At 41.4% G+C, this 23932-nt stretch overlaps 1 protein-coding gene across 1 annotated transcript in view; it reads left to right on the top strand.

Annotated features, from left to right (window-relative positions):
- camk1da (calcium/calmodulin-dependent protein kinase 1Da) overlaps positions 1 to 23932 on the top strand; it is a 77871-nt gene that overhangs the window by 40133 nt on the left and 13806 nt on the right. The window contains exons 2-5 of the mRNA XM_053650409.1: positions 8806 to 8937; positions 16702 to 16776; positions 22210 to 22348; positions 22764 to 22890. Coding sequence (XP_053506384.1) covers positions 8806 to 8937; positions 16702 to 16776; positions 22210 to 22348; positions 22764 to 22890 — 473 coding nt within the window. The remainder of the gene's footprint in view (positions 1 to 8805; positions 8938 to 16701; positions 16777 to 22209; positions 22349 to 22763; positions 22891 to 23932) is intronic.

Genomic DNA, 23932 nt, shown 5'->3' on the forward strand with positions numbered 1-23932 from the left:
TAGGGGGAAAAAAGCTGTCGTTATTGTGTTCTGTGTTCTTCAGGAGTTGCACAGTAGATATAAATGTACATATGTTTCAAAGCTTCCTTTTTCATAACGCATGCATCAGCTAGTTAACGTTTAGCTAGTTCTACTAAAACTAAATTACTTAGTTCTACTGGAGCTAAAGCTATACCTAAACTTTCCCTAAAGTTAACTAGATAACTTTTAGCTAAATGCGGCTAGCTAACTTTTAGCTAAATGCGGCTAGCTAACTTTTGGCTAAATGCGGCTAGCTAACTTTTAGCTAAATGTGGCTGGCTAACTTTTAGCTAAATGCGGCTGGCTAACATTTAGCTAAATGCGGCTGGCTAACATTTAGCTAATTGCGGCTGGCTAACTTTTAGCTAAATGCGGCTGGCTAACTTTTAGCTAAATGCGGCTGGCTAACTTTTAGCTAAATGCGGCTGGCTAACTTTTAGCTAATTGCGGCTGGCTAACATTTAGCTAATTGCGGCTGGCTAACATTTAGCTAATTGCGGCTAGCTAACTTTTAGCTAATTGTGGCTAGCTAACATTTAGCTAATTGCGGCTAGCTAACTTCTAGCTAAATGCGGCTAGCTAACTTCTAGCTAAATCAGGCTAGCACACTTTACTACAGTTTAGTTCACAGGCTAGTTTTGAGGTTGAACCAGCAAAGCATTTTGTCTGGCATCTGTTTTGCGTGAAATGTAGATGGACCTGCGGTTGTCTTTACAGTCTTTTGTGTTTGATGTTACTTTTTCTTTCAAAACAAAACCTGAATATTTAATTGTAGGCAAACTATCCCTCAGGGATATGCTAAGTTTTACCCAAGTTAGCTATCTTTTAGCTACATATAGCTAGCTAATGTTTAGCTAAATCTTAGTCTAGCTAGTTAACCTTACTGCAGTTTGGCTACTTCTGAGGCTTGGTGGACAAGGAGTTTTTGTCTGGCGTTTCTATTGTGTGAAATGTAGATGGATTTGTGGTTTCATATTACTTTTCTTTCTTAAAATGAAATATTTTTAACATATCTCTGAGGGATAGTTTACAGATTTGTCGTTAGTTGCTTAAGCACTCGGTGGCAATCACTGAACTATTGCTGATGTTTCACTTTACGAAAGGCAATGCAGTACTTTATTTTGACGGGCAGATCAATAGGGCACGTAACAGCCAGGTTCCCTAGCAACTGACCGACAGCTTTTAAAAGGTGTGCAGGCAAAAGTGGCTGTGTTTTCATCTCACAATAAAGTTTTACTTAAGGAAATGTTGAGCTAAAAGTAAGCTTCAGCTTTTATCTCTGATGAATAGTTTATTACCTCAGAGAAATGATAAACATAACCCCAAACCCCAGATTTGGGGTTATGCTGCATTCAGTAAAACTCATAACTCTGAATTCCTGACCACCGCCTCAATTCTTACTCGGACAACAGAGACGGTCTTCTCAACCCCAAGTTCAAAAATCAACATGGCTGCTCACAGCATCAACAGTAAACAAAGCAGCACTTCTTTACTTTTAAACGCATTCTACTGTACATGTACTAGTATTTACTTTAAATAAATCAACATGCAGACATATTCAATCGTTAAATCTGAAACGCTGACTATACAGTTCACTGTTATGAGGTGGTAAATATACTTATTACTTAATACATTTATTACAGTTAGCTAGCTAGATTTTTGCTAAGAAAAGGCATCCATGGGTTTTCCCGCTTTGTAACTCGACCGCACAAAGGTAAAAAATGACACGATTCTGAGTTCGGACTTCCCACATCCAAATTAAGTCGAATGCATCGTTAGTTTTCTTGCTCGAGGGCTCAGTGGTGGTCACTGCACGGCTTATATGTACCGTTGCTGATCTTTCCCCTTAATCTCTAGTCTTAGCTTTTAGTTGTAGATGTTTCACTTGATGAAGTTACGACTGGTTTTATCGGAGTTAAAATGCAATCTACTTCCAGACATTGACCGCTCTTCAGATCTGCTTACATTAATCTTTATCAGATGAGGCGCGAGTGTTTATCATGCTCCGTAAAGCTGCACAGGGCATCTGTGCTTCCTGTGTGAAAGACATTGTGGACAGTAAATAGGGCTGTTGATAATTTCTGCCCCTGTCTTATAACTGCTGATGTTCATGCTGTGTCAGTCCACATGCGTGCGTATTGTAATGATCAGGGTATCAGCGTGGCAGTGTGAGTCAGCGTGTAGCTGCTGTGTCATGTAGAAACACGTCTCGGATACAGCTGGTACTTTTGCGTCACTTTGCACTCGGGTCAGTCCTGGAAAATCGGCGTACGTGTTTAATGTACGGTTTTATTCGGCTGGGGTTTTAACGTTTGGTGAAAGATAATTCATTTACCTCTGATAAATCGAATTAATTGCTATAACGATGTCATTTTTAAAAGGGTAAATGTAAACAAAATGGAATTTATTAATGCTAAATTTCTCTGTTCTCTCCTCCATGTTTACAGCCGATGAGAATTATTGCCACCTTTTGTTTTTTTTTTTTTTTGTTTTTTTTTTTAAATTTTATTTTAAAGGACAAAAATAAATGTGGGACTTTTATCTGCTTTTCTTGGTAGATACCATTTTCACCCAGTTATATAAAGTTGAATGCAAAAGTTTGCAACCCCCAACGCTTTCTAGAGGAAAGAAGTATGTACCTTTTTTTCTTTTTTTTAAATAAGATTTGTCTGCTGCATGCCTCCTCAGTACATTGAGTGAAGAAATCACTACAAACACAAAAATTTTAAATTATAATTAGGCAGTTTCAACTTAAAGGATTGTATGAACTTTTGCTTAGTGTTGAAAATAATCACCTGTTTTCAATAATTTGCCATGCCAGAGAACAGATCATTGTTTCAAGGTAAACACCTTTTGGAGGTGTCTGTGTGTGTGACAGACAGACAGAGAGACAGACAGACAGGCAGGCCCTTTGTGAGGACCAAATGGCCCCATAATGATTTTTTTAAATGTATTAATTTTTTTTTTTTTTTTTAAATCTGCACCTTACACAAAAATTGTATCTATTGTAAATGGATACCAGTGTTCAATCGTGAGATTATGACATTACACAGATATTTTTTTTTTTTTTTTTTTTTTTTTTTTTTTTAGACCTGCATTATTTTGTGCTGCAGATATCACAATGGCCAACATGTCATTTGCACGTCATTTCCTAAACAGAGCTGAAGGGAACTCGGTAAATGTACATCTCAGTTTAAATATTTACCCGAGTAAGATTAAAAAGTAACCACACTTAAAAGTACAGTTTATTTAAAAAGCCACTGCTGTGTGACAACTTACTTGGGGCTGAGATTACATTAAACATTTAAAACTGAAGTGCTGACAGAAATGTTTTCAGTTCTCACTTCACTCTCTCTCCTCCGTGTTTTTATAAAACTTGACCTAACAGCACTCATCTCTTTCAGTCTAATACCTAACGGTTGCAACTTTTTTTGGGGGGTTGTTCACATGACCATGTTACTGTAGTGATGTAGTACAACATGGGTCTTGATTGTAGGATGGTATTTAATAGTTAACCTTTTTTAAAAAAAAATTTTTATTTATTTTTTAACATTTATTCTACTTATTTTAATATTACTGGGAAAACATATTACTTTAGGCTAAACTAACCAAAAATAGAAGCCCTCTAACCTAACATGTCTAAACATTCACTAGTACCTAAGTAATATATCCGCGCACACACAGTCTTACCTGTTCTCAAATCATTGGCGCTAGCATAGAAGGGGAAGAAACTAGCACGCATTCAACAAACAACAACAAATAAACAAGTTCTTGGTTCTAGCCACAATAAGTAAACAGTTAGCAAAGGGAACATCGAGATCCAAGCAGCTTAACAATCGCAAGCCCTAGCCCTAATGATGATAAAAAAAAAAAAGCTAGCAAGCAAACCAACAGGAAGTGAGCCGATTGGAATGAACTTTCAGTCGATTTAAGAGATTTGAAAACCATTGGTTTATTTTCCAAAAAAAAGTTAAATATGGTTGCTAGAAATTCAGGCGTGCTATCATGTTATCATGATGATGACGTGGATAGCATGATTATAATGCTTACATAAGCAACATTAGTTTTGTGCTGTTTTTTGTGTGTGTGTCCCATCTGTTTTTCTTTTGTTAGCATATGAAAGTAAGCCCTCTGTCTAAAGCTGACACATTTACATAAGAAGTGCTGATGTCAATGAATGTGTATTGTCCCTGTCAAACAAACAAACAAATAAATAAAGTATGAAGTTTTTTTTATTCCTCCCCTTACCATGTGACGAAGTGAAGAGGCCAAGGCTATGTGTGCTGTAGATTCTACAACTCTAATAGAAAAAGAAGAGTTGTTGTTTTATGATTATCTGATGTATTTGTAGATCATAAATACAAGTTAGAATGTAAGTAGTATCTCACGTGTGTGTGTGTGTGTGTGTGTGTGTGTGTGTGTGTCTCACTGCATGACTCCCACTTCAGCTCCATTCAGGTTCCCTCTCACATTATGTGTTAATGAAGCAGAGCTGTCAACATGTCCTATAGTCTGAGAGCTTTTTCTACAATGCACTTCTGTGTCTTTGTCTTACACTAGGAGACACACACACACACACACACACACACACACACACACTCTTAAATGCAGTGATTGTGGAGACCACAGTGTGTTTCATTTTCAATACTAACACAAAGACAGCAGATAACAGAAGTTTTTGCACACACCATCCTGTACAGGCACTACACACACACACACACACACACACACACACACACACACAAACAAAACAAAAGCATTTCTACTTCATCACTGAACATCAAACTGGTAATATATAATATACACTTTTTTATATATTAACATTAACTGGATATGAAATACTCTACTCATCTTCATTTAAATCTTTCAGCAGTGTACTGGCCCTTTAATTCAGCTCGAGCAGCGCGACAAAAAAAAAATATATATTCGACTCTATGCCGAAACTCGCGCTTCACTGCTGCAGCGTCCGGCGTCAAATTTTATCAGTGCAGAGATTACAGAGATTACACACTGCAGTTTTGTCGTCATTCCACACAAGAGACATCATCTTTACACACAGCACGAATACGATGTGTTTTTAAACTATCGGCCGATAGCCCATAGCGGGGATAAATAGCCTTTATCAGCCGATACATCTGTGCATCTCTAGTTTTTTCTGATCAGATCAGAGATATCTTCAGACTGAGGAAATGTGACTATTTTGTGTATTTAATCCGAATGTTCGTGTTGGAATGTGACCACCATTAGGAGTGGGTCCTATTACATTCTGATTAACCCTTACTGAGTCTAGAATGGACACAACCGCTGTTCTCAGTGGGTCCTCAAAATGAATATTAAAGTCTCCCAACAATTAATGCTTTGTCTAAAGAAACAATCAGGTTTGAGATGAAATCTACAAATTCACGGAGGAGTTTAGAATATGGCCCTGGGGGACTGTAAATTGTAATTGGTGGAATCGACTTGGTAGACTTATTTTTTGTGGCTACATATGTTCTGTTAGTATAAAGAACTTCAAACCCGTTGAATTTATGTCTAGGTTTTTGTGTCAGGTTGACGAGGCTGATATAATGATATAGTATATAACTGTATCCGGGTGGACTAGCTTCATTTAATGCACCATTACTCATTTGGTTTAATCCAGGTTTCTGTTAAAAAAAAAAAAAAAATAAAAAAATAATAATAATTTTTTAAAGTACATTAAACTCCTGATCAGTATTAGTTTAGTTAACAATAAGCGCTGTAGATGTAAGAGATCTATTTAATTGTCCTAGTTTCAGATCACAGGTGGTAGCGATGCATTCCGTAAGATCTAACGTTATGTTCGTTAGGTTACTAATACAAACTTTGAGGTTTTCTACGTGTTCGTATAGATCAGAGAACAGACACCGTGTCAATATAGTGGAACCTAAGTGACGACTTAAAGCAGCTAGCAGACGGTCGGTTTAGCCTGCTTGTCTGCTCCATGGCCTTGGCTCTGGATCGTCACCGATTAACTTTGCCTCTTCTAAGACTGTGGTTTGCTGCAAGAAATGAGAGCAGCACCTTCTTGTGTAAGATGGATACCGTCCTGCCCTAGTGGACCAGCCTTGCCTTCCAAACTACTCCAATTATCAATAAAAACCACACTCTTTTTGGAGCACCACCTGGACGTCCAGCAGTTCAGCGACCTTAACTGTCTGTAATCTACATCTACCGCACAACATTGTGATGGGGCCAGAGCATATTACTGCATATTATTATAAATAAAATTTGTTATTATTATTATAAATAAAATAATGTATATAATAATATAATAATGTTCTTTTTGAACCAAAAGGCATCTGCGGTGTCTCCATCTTATGTGTGGAAACATCTGGCTGTGTGGATTCAGCTGTTCTTCCTTCATGCACTTCATTCATGTCTCCAGTGTTCGCCCCCTCACCCTGTCTCCTTTTGTCTCTTCATTTTCATTCAACATTATTGAATCATGGTAGCGCTCCCCCCTCCCCCCCCCCCCCCACTTCTTTCTCTGCATGTGTGTATGAAGGAATTATGGGAGTTTTAGTTTCTACAACAATTTAGATTCATTCATTTTGGCTGTCATGCGTCCTTTAACACAGTGGTGGCTTAAAAAAAATCTGATGACATGTGGGTTGTTCATGAGTGTTTTAATGATCATCTGGAACATGAATGCATGTATGGCGCATGGCCATCTTAATGAGGACTGTGTGTGTGTGTGTGTGCACGTGTGTGTGTGGTGTATCAGTCAGGTGCACATAAACCACCGAAGTAAGCATCGCAGACTTTCCCGTCTGTGATCGAGCAGCTTTCATGCGTTTTCATTTTTCAACTGTGGAGCCGGTTTCACAGCGCTCACCCACGCACGCACGCACATAAACCCGTACGTGCATAAGAGAGGGAACGCAATGGAGGAGGCATTTTAGCATTTTAATGAGGATTTCAGGAGAGAATTTGTCACTAGTCCAATAGTCGGTCTTTATGGTTTGTTTGACGTGTGTGTAAAATGCACTGTATTCGCTGGAGCCTTTATGCATCCAGCCATGTTAGTGTGTTTTTGTGTGTCACGGTGCACGTAGCGTAGCAACGACCACAGATTGCCCAGATAAACATTGACTTAAAGTCCAGACTGAATTCTGGACTGAATGTTGTTTTTTTTTTTTTTTTTTTTTTTTAAAGCTTGTACATGGCGTGGCAGATGGTTGATGAGGCCATGCTTCAAACCCCCCCCCCCCCCGCCCCCCCACTTTAAAAGCTTCATCAGCAAATGGGTGTTTAGAAATGTCTCCATGGCAGTTTCAACCCAGATGCATAATCTCACTCTGGCATTTTGCCCCTGTGATATATTTTCTACTATAGCCTGAAGTGATTAACAAGAGCCAGTTCCAGGGGTGGAAAATACTTGAGTGATTGTACTTCATTACTATGCTTGACTATTATTTATACTTGAGTATTACTGAAATCGCGGTATACTTGTACCCTCGCTTAATTGCATTACCAAGAATAAGCTTACTTTTTACTCTTTATATTTTTATTTAGATATACAAATTTCAGATCTCTTTTTCCCTCATTCAGCCAATGAGCGTATGCTATATCAATCGAATAGGATAACCATTTAATCAATGATGATTTTTAAAGTTGATACTGATTATACATATATATACTATTAATAAATATTAAAGTAAATAAAAGATACACATCCAAACTGAACCACAAAGTAACACTCCAAATAACAAATAAAAATTGGTCAGGGACAGTTTTTATTTTGCCTCTAGAGGACGCTCTTGTACTCTGACGGCAGACCCTTCTCAGTCGCTCTCGCAACGGACGCAATTGTGAAAAACTATCGGTGTGGGCTTTTGCCGATAACTGATAGTTAGGCGCCTTATTTACCTCCCGTGAAGTATCTTGAGGTAACTTTAGCTAATTTTCCAACATTAATTAGCTATGTTCAACCAAGTTATCTTGTTTTCTTTGTTAATCCCAGGTTAGACTAGCATCGATTCCTGTAGTTTGAAGCAAGTCATAACTAGTCATACTTTCACTTGAGTATATTTCCGGTTGGATATTTCCCATTTGAAGACATTTATCTAAACTTTCATTTATACACACATCATTTCTCAGTACTTTTTTCCGCCCATTGCCACTACAAAAAAAGATAACCATATTAATAGCATTAATATGCACTCATTTTTTTTTTTTTTGGTCAGTAAAGTCATATATAACTTTATAATTCCAAGGTCTTAACTTTAAGCTTTCAGCTGTCAATCTGGAAATAATGCAGTCCTGCATGAAAGGTGCATACAGAGGTGGTATTGTGAATGTCTGAGTCATTTCTCTTGCTTCAGAAACATCAATTCAGGATGTTAGCCTGAAAAAGAGCCGCCACTGGAATGAGACGGAGATGAACAGCGGGTCTGGATTATTTGAGCATGTATTTAGGAAGTCAGGATGGAGGTTGAAGGATCCGTTCGGGTAAAATAGCAGTGTGGATGATGACTTTTGTGTAAACGACTCCATCTTACTCACAGCGTGTGATAGAAAAGTCTTGACCGTTCATTTGTTCGTGTGTGTGTGTGTGTGTGTGAGAGAGAGAGAGAGAGGCAGAAAGAGTGTGTCCATTCATCTTCCAATGATCCGATAAACCACTCCAACATGAACTGACATCTCCTCACGCTGCAAACATGCTGACGGTTAAAGCCGAAAAGGAAAAGGTGATCTATTTTATTCTCTTGCCCTCTTTTAATGAGTAACCCAAATCTGTTTTATTCTCCCTCTTTGTTTTAGGGGAGCGTTCTCCGAGGTGGTCCTGGCTCAGGAGAGGGCCACAGGGAAGATGTTTGCCGTTAAGTGCATCCCTAAAAAGGCCTTGAAGGGGAAGGAGAGCAGCATCGAGAACGAGATCGCCGTGCTAAGCAAGTGAGTCTCGCGCCATGTGACCTCGATTACACTGATGTGAGATCGCTTACCTGCAGTTGACCTCTGTTACCGTGGTTCCTCAGGCAGCCGCGTTCAGCAGAGTAACGCAGATGTCGGCAAAAATTATAGCTTTCTTCAAGGAATCTCTTTGTACATCTGAAAGACTGTGTGCTTTTGTTTTATTGCGTCGTTCATCTCGGAGCTGTTCATACTGAGGAGTTCACTTAAAATATACAGGTTTTATTACTCAGGGACATCTTTAAATGTCAAACGAGCCGAATCAGTGTAGGAAGTTACGTCCGGATGATGAAGTTTAGGGCCTAACAGATTATAAACGTGGACTGTCAACGTATGTAAGATTTGTGCCAGATATACATGATGTTTTTCTGTGCTTGGGTTATATTTTACACTGTTAGGGGGAGGTGGTATTTCTTTTTTTGTTTGTTTGTTTGTTTTGCATTATAACTGGAACATGGAGCAGTGGAAGAAGGAGGCCTGGTCTGATGAATCACGTTTTTTTCTTGTACGTGTGTGCGTCACGTACCTTGGGAAGAAATGGAACCAGGACGCAGTTTGAGTAGAAGGCAAGCTGACAGAGGCGGCGTAATGCTCCGGTTGATGTTCTGCGAAGTCTTCCCATTAACATAATTCAGAGCGTCTAGTTGTTTTTTCCATGTTCGTGCTGCTTCTTGATTTTTTTTTTTTACTGGTTTCTGGAGTTTCTAGATTTTCTATGTCTACCCTTTTATCCGACCCCTCTATTGACCATGACCATTATTTTTTGATTTCCCAAAAGAACCTTCCCCCCCACTCATGTCCTATCTTCTTCAATTACCTAATTATCAATTGCCTAGTTATCCGCCCTCTCCTGCATACATGAGCTGGCAGGTGCCTCCGATTGGTCAGCGTCACTGTGATTGACAGGACAGAGAGTAATACAGGCCCAACCTCCCAGAGAGCATGGCCAAATTTGTTCTCTTGACTCCTGTCCACAGATGGCTATGGCGTTGTCAGGATTCAACCTCACGATCTCCTGTTGTTAGGTGGAGTATTTTTTCGGTTTTGCCACTCGGGACCCCCCAATAATGACTCCGTTACCTGAAGGACAAAAACCGACAAAAGTTTAACGAAACACAAACACATTTAAACAAGCATTTTGAGTGGATTGTCACTTTTCTTCTAGTATAATAGCAAGCCAACATGCCAAGCATGACAATAAACAACATGGAGTATTGTGAAGGCTTGAAAACGCTACCAAATGCTTGCTTTTACACCCTCAGTCCCTGTAGGTCCTTGACAACGTTACCAAAGTGCCAATTTGGAGGATATTTGTACTCCTATTTTATTTTAGGCCAGGAAATTCATTTTACGTGTAGTGTACATGCAGATGAAGTTGTTAGTGGGATGTGGCATGCACATGATTTACGATGCCATTTTTCTTGCCCCATGAAAGCTAATCAAATAGGGCTTCATGTGGTGTTTGATGTAGTGTCAATGCGGTTGCTGCGGTCAAGCCCTGGACACTCATGTCCTTTGTCCTTCGTCTCTGTCGCCCGTCACTCATATCATAGCAATGGGCTGGGTGATGGACAGATGACTGGCATCTCCCTGGCAACGCTGTAGGCCTGTAATTAGATAGACGTGAAAGACATGCAGTGAAAATACTTCTCGTGTGGGGGTGTGTGTGTATGTGTCTCTTGGTATCTTGCTGAAATATGCTTATGGACTATAATAATTGTATACCGAGCTGGCAACCTTTACACATTTTGTGTAGGCTCCACCTTTTAACATCAGTATACCCCAGTACATGTCATCACTCAAAAATACACAAAAAGAGCAGCCAAATGGTAAATGGTCTGCACTTATATATCACTTTTATCCAAAGCGCTTTACACTGTGTCTCATTCACCCGTACACACACACACACACACACACACACACACACACACACCAATGGTAGCAGAGCTGCCATGCAAGGCGCTAACTTGCTATCGGGAGCAACTTGGGGTTCAGTGTCTTGCCCAAGGACACTTCGGCATGTGGAGTCACGCGGGCCGGGAATCGAACCGCTCAACCCTACGATTAGTGGACAACCCGCTCTACCACCTGATCCACAGCCGCCTTCTTATTTTCCTGAATAAAAATGGCAGAATTCAGAGCTATCTTTTCGCAGAGTGCCAAAAAACCATTCAGTCATATTATTATTTTATTTATTTATTTATTTATTTATTTATTTATTTTTAAGCCAAGTCGAGCAGTGTTAGTCTAAGCTCTTTTGGCATGTGGTATTCATGGTGTTTCTTTTTAAACGCTGTCTATTTCCATAGATGAATGACGGGGGCTCATTCATTCTCTGACTGGGTTTTACCTTCACAAATATATAACGTTAGTAAGTAGAAGCAGTGTTCGCTACAAACAAACTAGGACTAGCTAGCTTACGGGTTACCAGATAAAATTATATTTAAAAAAAAAAAAATACAAATATCTGTACATACCCGTCTACATACAACCAGATTGTTTATTGGTGCTCTTGTCACTTTAATTTCTCCAACAAATCCCGCCTTGAAGTAGGACCAAGCGTCAAGGCTTTAGTATGCATTCAGGCTTCAGGTACATATAAATGTCGGGAAAACTGATTTCTGACCAAGTTGTAAGGGTCACAGACTCAGAAGGGAACCCGTCCTCATCTGGGTAACGACGGATAGTGTGAAAGTAAAAGAAAGTTCATTATGGTTTGTATATGAAGTCTGTTTGTTGAACTAGTCCACTGTTCACTAAAGGAGACCTGAGTGTAAAACTGCATGTGGTAACTGCAGTCCCAAGGCCATCGCAGCAACCGTAGTCCCAGCAACACAGCGAGAACGTCCATGTGGAACTGAGGTCCAAAACCATTTCCATGGTACTTCAAGCGGTACCATCCTCAGTTGATGAGAGCTCCATCCAGAGGTAGGGCATCAGGACATCAAGGTCATTAATGGTAAAGATTATTTAGTAAGTAATTAAAAAAACGCCGTTTTCTCTCCTGCACTGGTCCGCATAGATGCGTTGACTAACGGAGAAAATCTCAGACGCATCAAACAATCTCACGGTTTCGACAAAAGCTCCCTTAGACCAGCGATTTCTAAAAGGACAATATGGAAAGTGTACAGTATTATTTTCAATACTCCTCCACGCTTTCCGCCGGCTTATATTATTCGCCTTCATGGTTGGCAGGTATCAGAACGGTAATATGTAATACTAATATTTCTCCGGTGTTTAATATTGCACAGAGAATTCAGAAATGCCTCAACATATCTTGTTGTTCCACCTTATAGGTGTGCAGAATACAGACTCTGTAGCCCAGGGGGTTACTAAATGTTAGACCACTCTCCAGAAGCGGACCCAAACTATTTCAGAGGATTGAACCGAGCTCTTGGTCTTCTTTTTTTCGTGTCGAGGTTCCACTTCATAGTGGAACCATCGTGGTGGAAGGATTAGCCGCTCGGCAGTATGATACTGAACGTGAGGGTGCACCAGGGGAGGCTACTTCCGCGCACACCCATTCATACGCTACGGACACTTTGGACACGCCAATCAGGGTACCATGCATGTCTTTGGAGTGGGGGAGGAAACCGGAGTACCCGGAGGAAACCCCCGCAGCAAACTCCACGCACACACAGGTGGGAATCGAACCCCCAGCCCTGGAGGTATGAGGCGAATATGCTAACCACTAACCACCGTGCGCCCAAGCTCTCGTTGTATACTATTCACCGTATTAAATAAACTAGCTGTAATTCACAGACTCTAGTTGTTTTTAAACGTGAACCTGGAGCGGATCCTCTGTTGCGGCCAATCACATGCGTGTATAGAAATGATTTTGCTGAAGGCGGTTCTTTTGAGAAAGGAAGGAATATTCACAGACTTGCAGAGATCGACCCTTTCTGGCTTGTGAAGTGAAGTGACACGGTTTGTTAAGAAATGCTGACAACAATAACACAATGCTTAAACTCGATTAAACGGAGCAATCTGCGTTTATTCTCCACTTCAAGTTCAAAACAGTCTCCTCTGTGAAACAAAATGGAACCACTCCATAACTGTATTATTTATAGCTATGAGCTAATCGTTAATGGTTAATCACTGAGAGGTAATTATTGTCATCCTTTAGTCATGTTAGTTGTTTATTTCACAAATTTCAGTTGAAGCCCGTGCACGTTTTGTGTTAATCGATTCAACACGGTTTTATTTGTGTAGCGCTTTAGACAATGGACATTGTCTCAAAGCGGCTTTACAGAAACATATAAAGACAGGATAGAGATTTTAAGGGTGTGAGGCGGTGGCGAGGAAAAACTCCTTAAGGTGATATGAGGAAGAAACCTTGAGAGGAACCGGACTCGGACTGTTAATCATCCGAGTTGAATGTTTTTGGTTTGTTTCTAAACCCGGTAGTAAAAAAAAAATCTCATTGCTGTGCTTAAAATGGTTCACCACCCCAATAATATCTGTTCAGTGATGGTCCTGCGGTGGTCCAATTCTATTAATCAAGAAATAGCTGGTGGCTGAGACATTGTTCCGAGCAGAAGATGGTCAGAAATCAGTCATTTTATACATACAGAGTCATGTACATGCTAGAAAATGGCCAGCGAGTGGAAAAAGCCCAATTAAATATAATGAATACAAAATACCAGTATGCTGTACTGTATTATTGTAAATGTTGACATGGAAATGATCTGCGTCAGGCCGGGAACACCGACGCGTCCTCGGTATCCGCATGGCAAACAGCTCTCCTCATTATACAGCGATTTAGGACTCAGGTGTGTCACTAATTACCGCTCTATCCCAAGACCCAATTAACCCATCTGTCTGCCCTCGCGTGTTTGGACTGTTTGTCTCCTTCTCGTCTTTATATTAGACAAGTTTCTATTAGACTTTCCATGACGGCTCCGAACCACTGAGTCATGTATTCACACATGCAGCCGCGGGTGTCGAGTTTATTTGAGACGCAGACTGCAGAACAATATCGTGGAAGACTTGCGGTTTACTTTGTGTCATGATCTCGTCTTTTTAAAATCGTTTCTTTTTGTTTCTCATGAATAAAGGGTGTCTGTCTTTTTTTTTTTTTTTTTTTTTCCCTTTTCCTCCCCTTTTCTTCATCTCCCCCTCTCTGTCTTTTCTCTGCGTTTCTCTCTATAATTAAAGGAAAGGCTTTCAGAAGCACTAGATGAGTCACGCCGCAGTTTTGTGCCCACTCTTTCTTAAGGGAGGGAGGAGATGTGGAGAAAGAGAGAGGCTGGAACTAAATGAGTTTACGACTAATCCTTTTGAAGTCGAGTACTTCTGTGATTAGTTTCGAACAAAAAAAAAAAAAAAAAAACAACCATCACATGAACCAGCATGTCAGAGAGGGAACATTGCTGCTCCTGATTTCTGATTAACGTGGAAATGATCGCTACGTGGGCAGATGTTAGTTGACCATCCCTTCATGTACCCATCTGTTTATTTCCTCGTGGATCATACTGGGGGTTTGTTTTTTTTATTTCGCAGAAGCAGCACTGGCCTTTTGTGCTCATATAAAAAAAAATAATAATAATAAATCGCTCAAACATGCACATTGTATCCATAGCAACACTGCTCCCGCTTCTGTCTACGATCAGCTAATTAGCTAGCTTATCTATCTAGACTTTCCACTGTGACGCAAAAGTAAAAGCCAGTGGTGGCACATTTTAAAAGCTTCCCATAGGATTCTTAAGGCTGGTTAATCTTGTATACACTGATCAGGTGTAACATTAAAACCACCGATAGGTGATGTGTATAAAGTCGATTATTTCACTACAGAGGCACCTGTCGAGGGGTGGGGTATATTTATTAGGCAGCAAGTGAACAGTCAGATCTTGAAGTTGGCGTGTTGGAAGCAGGAAAAATGGGCAAGAGTAAGACTCTGAGAGACTTCGACAAGGACAAGATTGTGACGGCTGGACACCCGGGTCAGAGCATATCCAAAACTGCAGGTCTTGTGGGGTGTTCCCGGTACGCAGTGGTTAATACCTACCAAAAGTGGTCCTAGGAAGGACGACCGGTGAACCGGAGACAGGATCGTGGGCACCCGAGGCTCACTGATGCATGTGGGGAGCGAAGGCTAGCCTGTGTGGTCTGATCCCACAGAAGAGCGACTGTAGCACAAACTGCTACAAAGGTTAATGCTAGCTATGATGGACATCATAGTTTCTATCAGGTATCAGAACACACAATACACCACAGCTTGCTGCGTATGAAAGCCGCTCAGAGTGCCCATGCTGACCCCCTGTCCACCGCCAAAACCACCTACAAGGGGCATGTGAGCATCAGAACTGGAGCAATGGAAGAAGGTGGTCTGGTCTGATGAATCACGTTTTCTTTTACATCATGTGGATGGCTGGGTGTGTGTGCATCACTTACCTGGGGAAGAATGGTGCACCAGGACGCACTATGGGGAGAAAGCAAGCCGGCAGAGGCAGTGTGATGCTCTGGGTAATGTTCTGCTGGGAAGCCGTGGAACCCCCCCGCTTCATGGCATTGTTATTCCCTAATGGCAGTGGCCTCTTTCAGCAGTATAATGCGTCCTGACACACTGCAAAAACTGTTCAGGAACGCTTTGAGGAACATGACTTGAGTTCAAGGTGTTGACTCGGCCTCCAAATTCCCCAGATCTCAATCCGATCGAGCCTCTGTGGGCTCTCGGGCAGTGGTAGCTCAGTGGTTATCTTGGATTACTGATCGGAAGGTTATGAGTTCAAATCCGTCTGCCAAATCCCATAAATGCCTCGGTACCAGATACCACAGTACAGCTTCAGAGGTCTCGACAGGGGGACTTGCGCAATATTAGGCAGGTGGTTTTAATGTTATGGCTGATCGGTGTCAAGTTCGTTACGATAATACGATCTTTACATGTGCACTCTTGTTACGACATCCCCTGTCTAGAGTAGAGGAGAAGAAACGGTCGTAAAGTAAAATTAAGGAATCAAAATAAATTCCAGCCATTTCAGATCCCCTGTCTCCGCTCCCAGCAGTTTTTAACAACACACAATCTTGCAGATCAACAATAAAGATTTATTTAGAAAACTTACTTAAATTAAGATAGAAATCATAAAGGGGGGGGGTATTGGGAGATTCAAGGGGAGGGGGACTATCGGGAGATTCGGGGGGGTTATCAGGATATTTGAGAGGTGGGAGAATATTGGGAGATTCGGGGGGGGGGGGGGTATTGGGAGATTCGAGGGGAGGTGTATATTGGGGGATTCGGGGGGATTGAGAGATTCGAGGGGAGGGGGAATATTGGGAGATTCGGGGGGGGGTATTGGGAGATTCGTGGGGAGGGGGAATATTGGGAGATTCGGGGGGGTATTGGGAGAATCGAGGGGAGAGGGAATTTCAGGGGGGGTTATCGGGTTATTTGAGAGGAGGGGGAATGTTGGGAGATTCGAGGGGAGGGGGAATATCGGGAGATTCGGAGGGGGGTATTGGGAGATTCGAGGGGAGGGGGACTGTTGGGAGATTCGGGGGGGTATTGGGAGATTTGAGGGGAGGGGGAATATCGGGAGATTCAGGGGGGGTATTGGGAGATTCGAGGGGAGGGGGAATATTGGGAGATTCAGTGCGGGTATTGGGAGATTCAAGGGAGGGGGAATATCGGGAGATTTGGATGGGGTATTGGGAGATTCAGGGGTGCACTGGGGGGGGGGGGTGTCTTTTTATTTATTTATTTATTTTATTTTATTTTATGACTAGTCTAATATTCTGTTTATTTTCCAGGATCAAGCATGAGAATATCGTGGCCCTGGAAGACATTTACGAAAGCTCGGATCACCTGTACCTCATAATGCAACTGTGAGTATGCATCACTGACACTTCACGCAGTGTATTACTCTGTGTGTGTGTGTGTGTGTGTGTGTGTGTGTGTGTGTGTGTGTGTGTGTGAGTGAGAGAGAGAGAGAGAGAGAGAGAGAGAGAGAGAGAGAGAGTGTTCCATGCCGTTTGGCTTGGATGTTGTAAGAGGCACTTTTGCTCGATGAAACACGTACGTGAGAGTTGCTCAGGGAGGGGAATTCCGGCGTTCTTATATTTTCAAAACTCAGTTGGCTGTGAAGAAATATATGTTTATCCTTGTATCTAATGCAACCTTGTGAAAGTGTAGGCAAACTTTTGTGGTATCAAAACCGCCAAAGCTCCAAACATCAGAAATAAAAAGAGCAAAAAATATCCAGACTGATCCTGATAGCTTGGTGACGGAAGTTAAAATTGTTACACAAATAAAAGTGAACTGAGAACATGAATTGAATGTGCATGTGTGTTACTTAAACAAGTGGAGATGTAGCCCAGTATCAGGGGGAAAAATGAAACCTTTTCTACTACAACCTTATTTGTAGTAATAATAATGATAAAAATATTGACCCGTGCTTTTCAAATATCCACGTCATCAGTTTATGAGCTCGTAATGTCACTTCTCTAACTCACAGTAGCACTTAGTGATTTAATGTCATCTTTCACTATGCGCTGTGTGTCATGTCCCAGCTCTCCCCCGCAACACACACACACACACAGGCACAGAATCGGTTGTGGGCGAGTGTGACCTTTACCTGAGTGTAATGCAGGCTCAGAAGGTTGATGTGGGCAGAAAGACGCAACGCCTTCAGAGATCAGAGGAGCAGAAAACAAACTGATCGTCACTCTGAACATGCCCTAATTTTAGTAACTGTGTGTGTGAGAATGTTTGTGAAAGTGCGTGTTTTGCAAGTGTGTGAGTACGAGTGTTTGTGTGACTGGATGAATGAGCGAGTGTCTGTGCGAGCGTTGGTGAGAGTGGATGAGTGAGCGAGTGTCTGTGTGAGCGTTGGTGAGAGTGGATGAGTGAGCGAGTGTCTGTGTGAGCGTTGGTGAGAGTGGATGAGTGAGCGAGTGTCTGTGTGAGCGTTGGTGAGAGTGGATGAGTGAGCGAGTGTCTGTGTGAGCGTTGGTGAGAGTGGATGAGTGAGCGAGTGTCTGTGTGAGTGGGCGGGGTGAAGTGCGTGCGTGTGTTGGGAATGCAAGCGTAATGATGAGAGAAGAAAGGAAATCAGTGTGTGATGAAAAGCTTTATCTCAGGTAAAGCACAAATACAAAGAGCTGTGATTGTCACCATAGACGCGTGTGTGTGTGTGTGTAGTGTGTGTTTAGTGTGTGTTTAGTGTGTGTGTGTGTAGTGTGTGTGTGTAGTGTGTGTTTAGTGTGTGTGTGTTTCGTGTGGTGTTCTGCAAACAGGATGCTTTCAGCAGCAGGTGCTCGGCTCGGCTCAGAGACAGCAGTGCACTGAAGCACGGTTTGCAGCGGTGCAACATCAGCACGCTTAGACTCTATTCTTTCCTCAGACGTAATGATGAAACCCCGAGTGTGTGACTCGTCACCTTCCGAGACGATACCACGAGCTTCTTTCTACATAAACATTCAGTGGATGAAATTACACACAAAGCTGCATCACAATATTGTGGGAAACGTTCCGCAAAAATAACCCTCTTACTACTTTATTTATTTATTTATTTATTTATTTATTTATTTTTTAGTGACAATATTTTGACTAACAGAAAACATTTCAATGTAGATTTTTCCCCCTTTAAAAAATACTAAAGTATTAACGAAATCCCGTTTATTTCCCCAGTAGAAAGACATACTAGCAAGTGAAATGAATATTTCTATTACTGTAGATATCTACACATAATGTCATTGGGGAAATGTTTAGGTCAAGGCTGTCGTTCATGGAAATCACACTGGAGCGAGGGTTAAAGTGACTCTGGTCCCGTGGTTGATTTTTATGTTCAGTGAAAAACGTTTCTTGTTCCCTGTAACGCTTCTAATCCCTGCCTGCTTACCACTTAGAAAAAAAAAAAAAATCCGCCTGATTGCTAATGAGATTCATAAAGAAGATGGAGAAATGGTGATTGAGATCTCATCCTTGTGGTTGATGGAGGTGTATGGAGAGCGCAGGAGTGAGGAGTGAGAGGTCAGGGTATGGAGGGAGGACCATAGATGGAGCGTTGAGACAGAGCTTTGGCCAGGCCACTTGGCTGAGCAGCGCACTGACGCAGGAGAGCGATGTAACCTTGGTGATGGGTGGCAGATTGTCCCCATCATTACACCGCTCGAATCTCAGTGTCCCCGTGTGTGCGCGTGGGTCTGAATATTCTCTCTCTCTCTCTCTCTCTCTCTCTCTCTCTCTCTCTCTCTCTCTCTTGACAATCAGGGGCAGCCTAGTCTTTATTTTTTTCATGTGTTTGATGTAGGTAAGTGTGTTGTATCAGACCGCACTGCTGTGCGGTTCTTATTTGGCCAGAAGATGTTGATTCGTTTTCTAAAACAGCAGCTGACGGTAGCTCCCCTCTGACCCTGTGTAGGATAAGGGGTATGGAAGATGGATGGATGGATGGATGGATGGATTTCTTCAAACTAGCATTACTTAACATTATAACTGGAGAGCCTCAGCATCACGAGTGTATTTAGAAAAAGTCCTAGAGAAGGTACATAAAAGGATACTAGACGAGCGCTTTGCAGCAGACAATATCTGCTATATCTTTTCATCTGAAGATGCAGTGTATGAAACGGGCACATCTGCTGAGAGTGGGAGAAAAGAGGCAGGGAGAATTCATGTTCTGTCTACTGTCCTCCCGTTAGAAACTTCATTAGGATTGAGAGAGAGAGAGAGAGAGAGAGAGAGAGAGAGAGAGAATTTGGCTGAGAATATTATAATCAGTAATTGAGCCGATTGCCCTCTATGGCTGTGAGGTGTGGGGTCCACTAACGAATCAGGAGGTCGCAAAATGGGGAAAACATCCAGTTGAACATTCACCTGCATGCAGAATTCTGTAAATAAATAAATAAATAAACCTACGAGTACATCGACGCACAACGATCAACGCGTGCAGGACCGAATTAGGCAAATATCCGCAAATTATAAAAATATAGTAACGGGCAATCCAATTCTGGAAACGCCTAAAACTCAGTGACCCCCCAATCATATCACTACAAAGCCCTGGGATACCAAGAGCTGATCAAAGCAAACACCCCTCTCTCTATCAGCTGGTCCGACGCTCCGGCCCTGAAAGACCACCAACACCTACTAACCCCCACCACACTGATGCTTCACATCAGAACAACAAAGTCCAACTCATCAGATTAGACCAAATTACTAATGCTATCTGGCCCTGAAAAGACCGCACACCATGGCAAAGTGTCTGTCCACAGTGACGGATAAAAACACCGAAGCACCTTGACCTGATACAGTCTCAGTGGCCACGCCCTAGCAGAGGAAACAGGCAGGCGCAGGAAAACATGGCTCTCACAGGAAGAAAGCTCGTGCCTACACCGCAACCAAAACACAACTGAGACGGAGCGGCACTTCCTAACAGAACACACAACATACACACAGCCGAGAGAAATTCTTCCCCAAAATGACACACACCAGACATTTGAGAATCTATCACACAGTGAAAAACTCCCCTCCTGCTAGGAGAAGATAAAGACTGCTGGATATTAGCAGCACAATATGTCTCAGCCGGCCACAATATTAGGGACAGTGAATGATCTGCCTCGCCCTTGTGTTTCCTGTAACTCGTGTGATTGCTCTTCTTTATTATTATTATTGTTTTATATTTTTTTTCCTCTCCTTTATTAGTAAATTCACTTTTATCCTGTAATTTTACACATTTTTCTCCTTCTTTTTTCAATTATTCTGTATATAGTCCATTTATTTTGTCCTTAATTTGTACATTTATGTACATTGTTTACACTATTTTTTTTAGTTTCATTTTATTTAATCTGTTGGTATTTTACTCCGTTTTATTTTATTTTGTCTTTTATTTTGTTTACCCTTCCCTTGTACTTGCTTTGGCAACACAAATGTACAATTGTTTGTCATGCCAATAAAGCACATGAAGACTGAAACTGTGTGTGTGTGTGTCTGTGTGTGTGTCTGTGTGTGTGGTAGAAGTTAGTGACAGGGTCAGGGACATTCCTCCATGAGGTCAAACCCATGACTATAGGCTTTTACTGTACCATCTGTGGCTGTCAGAAAGCGCGCGCTCACACACACACACACACATTTAGGTGGTGTAGACATTTGTGTCTTTTCCCTGAAGGGATGTGTGTGTGTGTGTGTGTGTGTGTGAGAATAAAATCACTTTTCCGTATTAAACTGCTGAAATGTTCGTTTCTGTCTTCAGTTAAAATAAAATTCCCCAGCGCTGCTGATTATAAATGCTTATTAATAGGTTTGAAAGCGTGTTTGTTTATATAGGACCGAGTTTTTCTCTTTTCTTTTTTTTTTATCTTCTTACCCCCTCTGGTGGCGGGTTTATGCATTTGTAATGCTTTACATTAGTGGTTCTCTTAACTCAGGGGTTCCCAAACTTTTCCAGGGCAAGGCCCCCCAAATGGCATTAACATTTGACCGAGGCCCCCCTTTTGCAAGACGTCTTTAAAACACATTAAAAATACAGTCTTCTGAATCTATCCCCCTCTTTTAAGTTGATGTTTTGTCTGTTTAGCAAATAGAAAGTTAGGTATAGCAAATGTGACTTTAATATGTATTGTTACAAATAACATGTTATAGTATTTCATACATAACAAGTCATGTATTTATTTTTCACACCAAATTGTTGAGGCCCCCCGGGCGCCCCCTGGTGGCCCCCACTTTGAAAACCACTGTCTTAACTTACACTATATACTGCATCTGAAAATGTTTTCAAATGTAAGCATTAATGCGCTGTATTAAAAAAAATGAACTTTGACCTTATACACTTGCATTAAATAATGTTTATTCTATCATTGACTAAAACTAAGTCAGAAATTAAATTACACCATGTCGCTAATTAGTTACGCAACCACCAAATTTGGGTGTCTGGGTGTAAATATTGGCACCCACCATTCAGCCACATAACCACTGTGTATATATCAGTTACTTTTGGATGTATTTTTACTCTCTTATGAAATAAATATCATTTAGTACTTAAAATGATGATACATGGCCTACAGAAAGCCCCCCCCCCCCCCCTTCTCTGTAGTCAGATTTGCAGATGCAGAGATTATATTTCGTCATGTCCCAACGCCCTGACCTTGCATAATGCGTAATTCGGATTACGCCGTCCGACTCCCATGTGCACTGAGAGTTCGTTAACGTACATTCAAGTACACTAATGTGCATAATAAACTTTTTATTCTCAAAAATGTGTGAAGACAATGACTGCAGCATACAGTTACAGTGTGTGTGTGTGTGTGTGTGTGTGATGTGTTTAGGGTTTCAGGAGGAGAGCTGTTTGACCGGATCGTGGAGAAGGGGTTCTACACAGAGAAAGATGCCAGCACACTCATCAGACAAGTCCTGGATGCAGTCAACTACCTGCACAGTATGGGCATTGTACACCGAGACCTGAAGGTGATCGAGCAGAAACACACACACACACACACACACACACACACACACGAGGGGTGGATAAATCATTAGCCCAATTAGTAATGAGTTTTTATTTTTGGTGAGGACAGATCACCGCTTGTAGCTTGGCCTATGACTTGCTGACATTTCATTGCGGGCACAGACACGATGTGCTACATTAGAAAGGAGATTATAATCATTAACCCATTCATTTCTTGTAGTCTGTAATAATGCACTTAACTATACTAAAGCATAGAACTAAACAGGAGTTAGATCATGCGTTTCTGATTTGTCTCACACATACACGTTCACTTACGTCTTATTACTGATGTTTCTTCTGTGAACAGATTTTTATTTATTTATTTATTTTAATTCCTTCTTTTTTTAAAAGTCTGCACGTCTTTTTTTCCTTTTTCAGCCTGAGAATCTTCTTTACTTCAACCCTCAAGACGGCTCAAAGATCATGATCAGTGACTTCGGCCTTTCGAAGATGGAGGGCACGGGTGATGTTATGTCCACTGCCTGTGGCACACCAGGATACGTCGGTAAGAGTCAGTCAGTACGTTTACACGGACGCCGATAATCCGATGTTTACCCGATTAAGACGATGCTCTGATTAAGAATCTAGCATGTAAACAGCGATTATTGATGACTTTAATCCGACTAAAGTCACACTCGAAGTAAACACAAATGGAATTAAGACATGTGGAGTACTCCTGTTTTAGTCGCATTATCGACGTGTATTACAGACATGTACACACCTTAATCACACTATTAACGTCGTGTGGGAGTTTTCACAGCATTTTGCGACAGGACACGTACACACACGGCAGCGCTCAACCGTTTGACGCCAAACAAGAGAGCACGGCTGCGTCCCAAACCGCGTACTTACCTACTATATAGTAGGAGAAATACACGTATCTCAGCTACTATATATTAGGAAAGTATGCGGTTTGGGACGCAGCCCACGGCTTCAAGCAGTCGTCTATTTGCACGTATATCATGACAAATAATTAACCACACTTGAAGATTTTGTAAAATTAAAAGTGAAACACCCAAAACTGTATACGGTTCCATAACGAAGACCAACTGTATGTCGATACGTGAAATTCTAGAGGGAACGTCGGACGGCGTGGCGTGGGGACGTAAAGATGCGTGCCGTTAATTGAGCTACGTTCTATAACATGTAAAACAGGAACACGAACGGAGTATTCTAAAAGCGACTCATGTAAACACCTTAATCACAATATTATACGTCTTATTCAGAATAAGGTCAATAAATAGATTACTGCCGTCCATGTTAACGTAGCTAATAAAACATTTTTTTTTTTTTTTTTTTAACATTACAATCCTACATTTTGCAAGATAATGTTAACACCATACAGCACATATGTCATTCAGTGCATATGTACAGCTTAGTTCATCTGTGTGCATCCTGTATCTGAGCCTAGAGCTGTTTCTTATCACGCAGTGCCAGAGCTGCTGTTGCTCTGATCCAGCACAACCAGACATGGCATAGCAAACCAAAACCATGATATTATTACTCTCTCTCTCTCTCTCTCGCTGTATCACACACACACACACACA

The sequence above is a fragment of the Ictalurus furcatus genome, chromosome 19 (genome assembly GCF_023375685.1).
Source record: "Ictalurus furcatus strain D&B chromosome 19, Billie_1.0, whole genome shotgun sequence".
Lineage (NCBI taxonomy): Eukaryota > Metazoa > Chordata > Actinopteri > Siluriformes > Ictaluridae > Ictalurus > Ictalurus furcatus.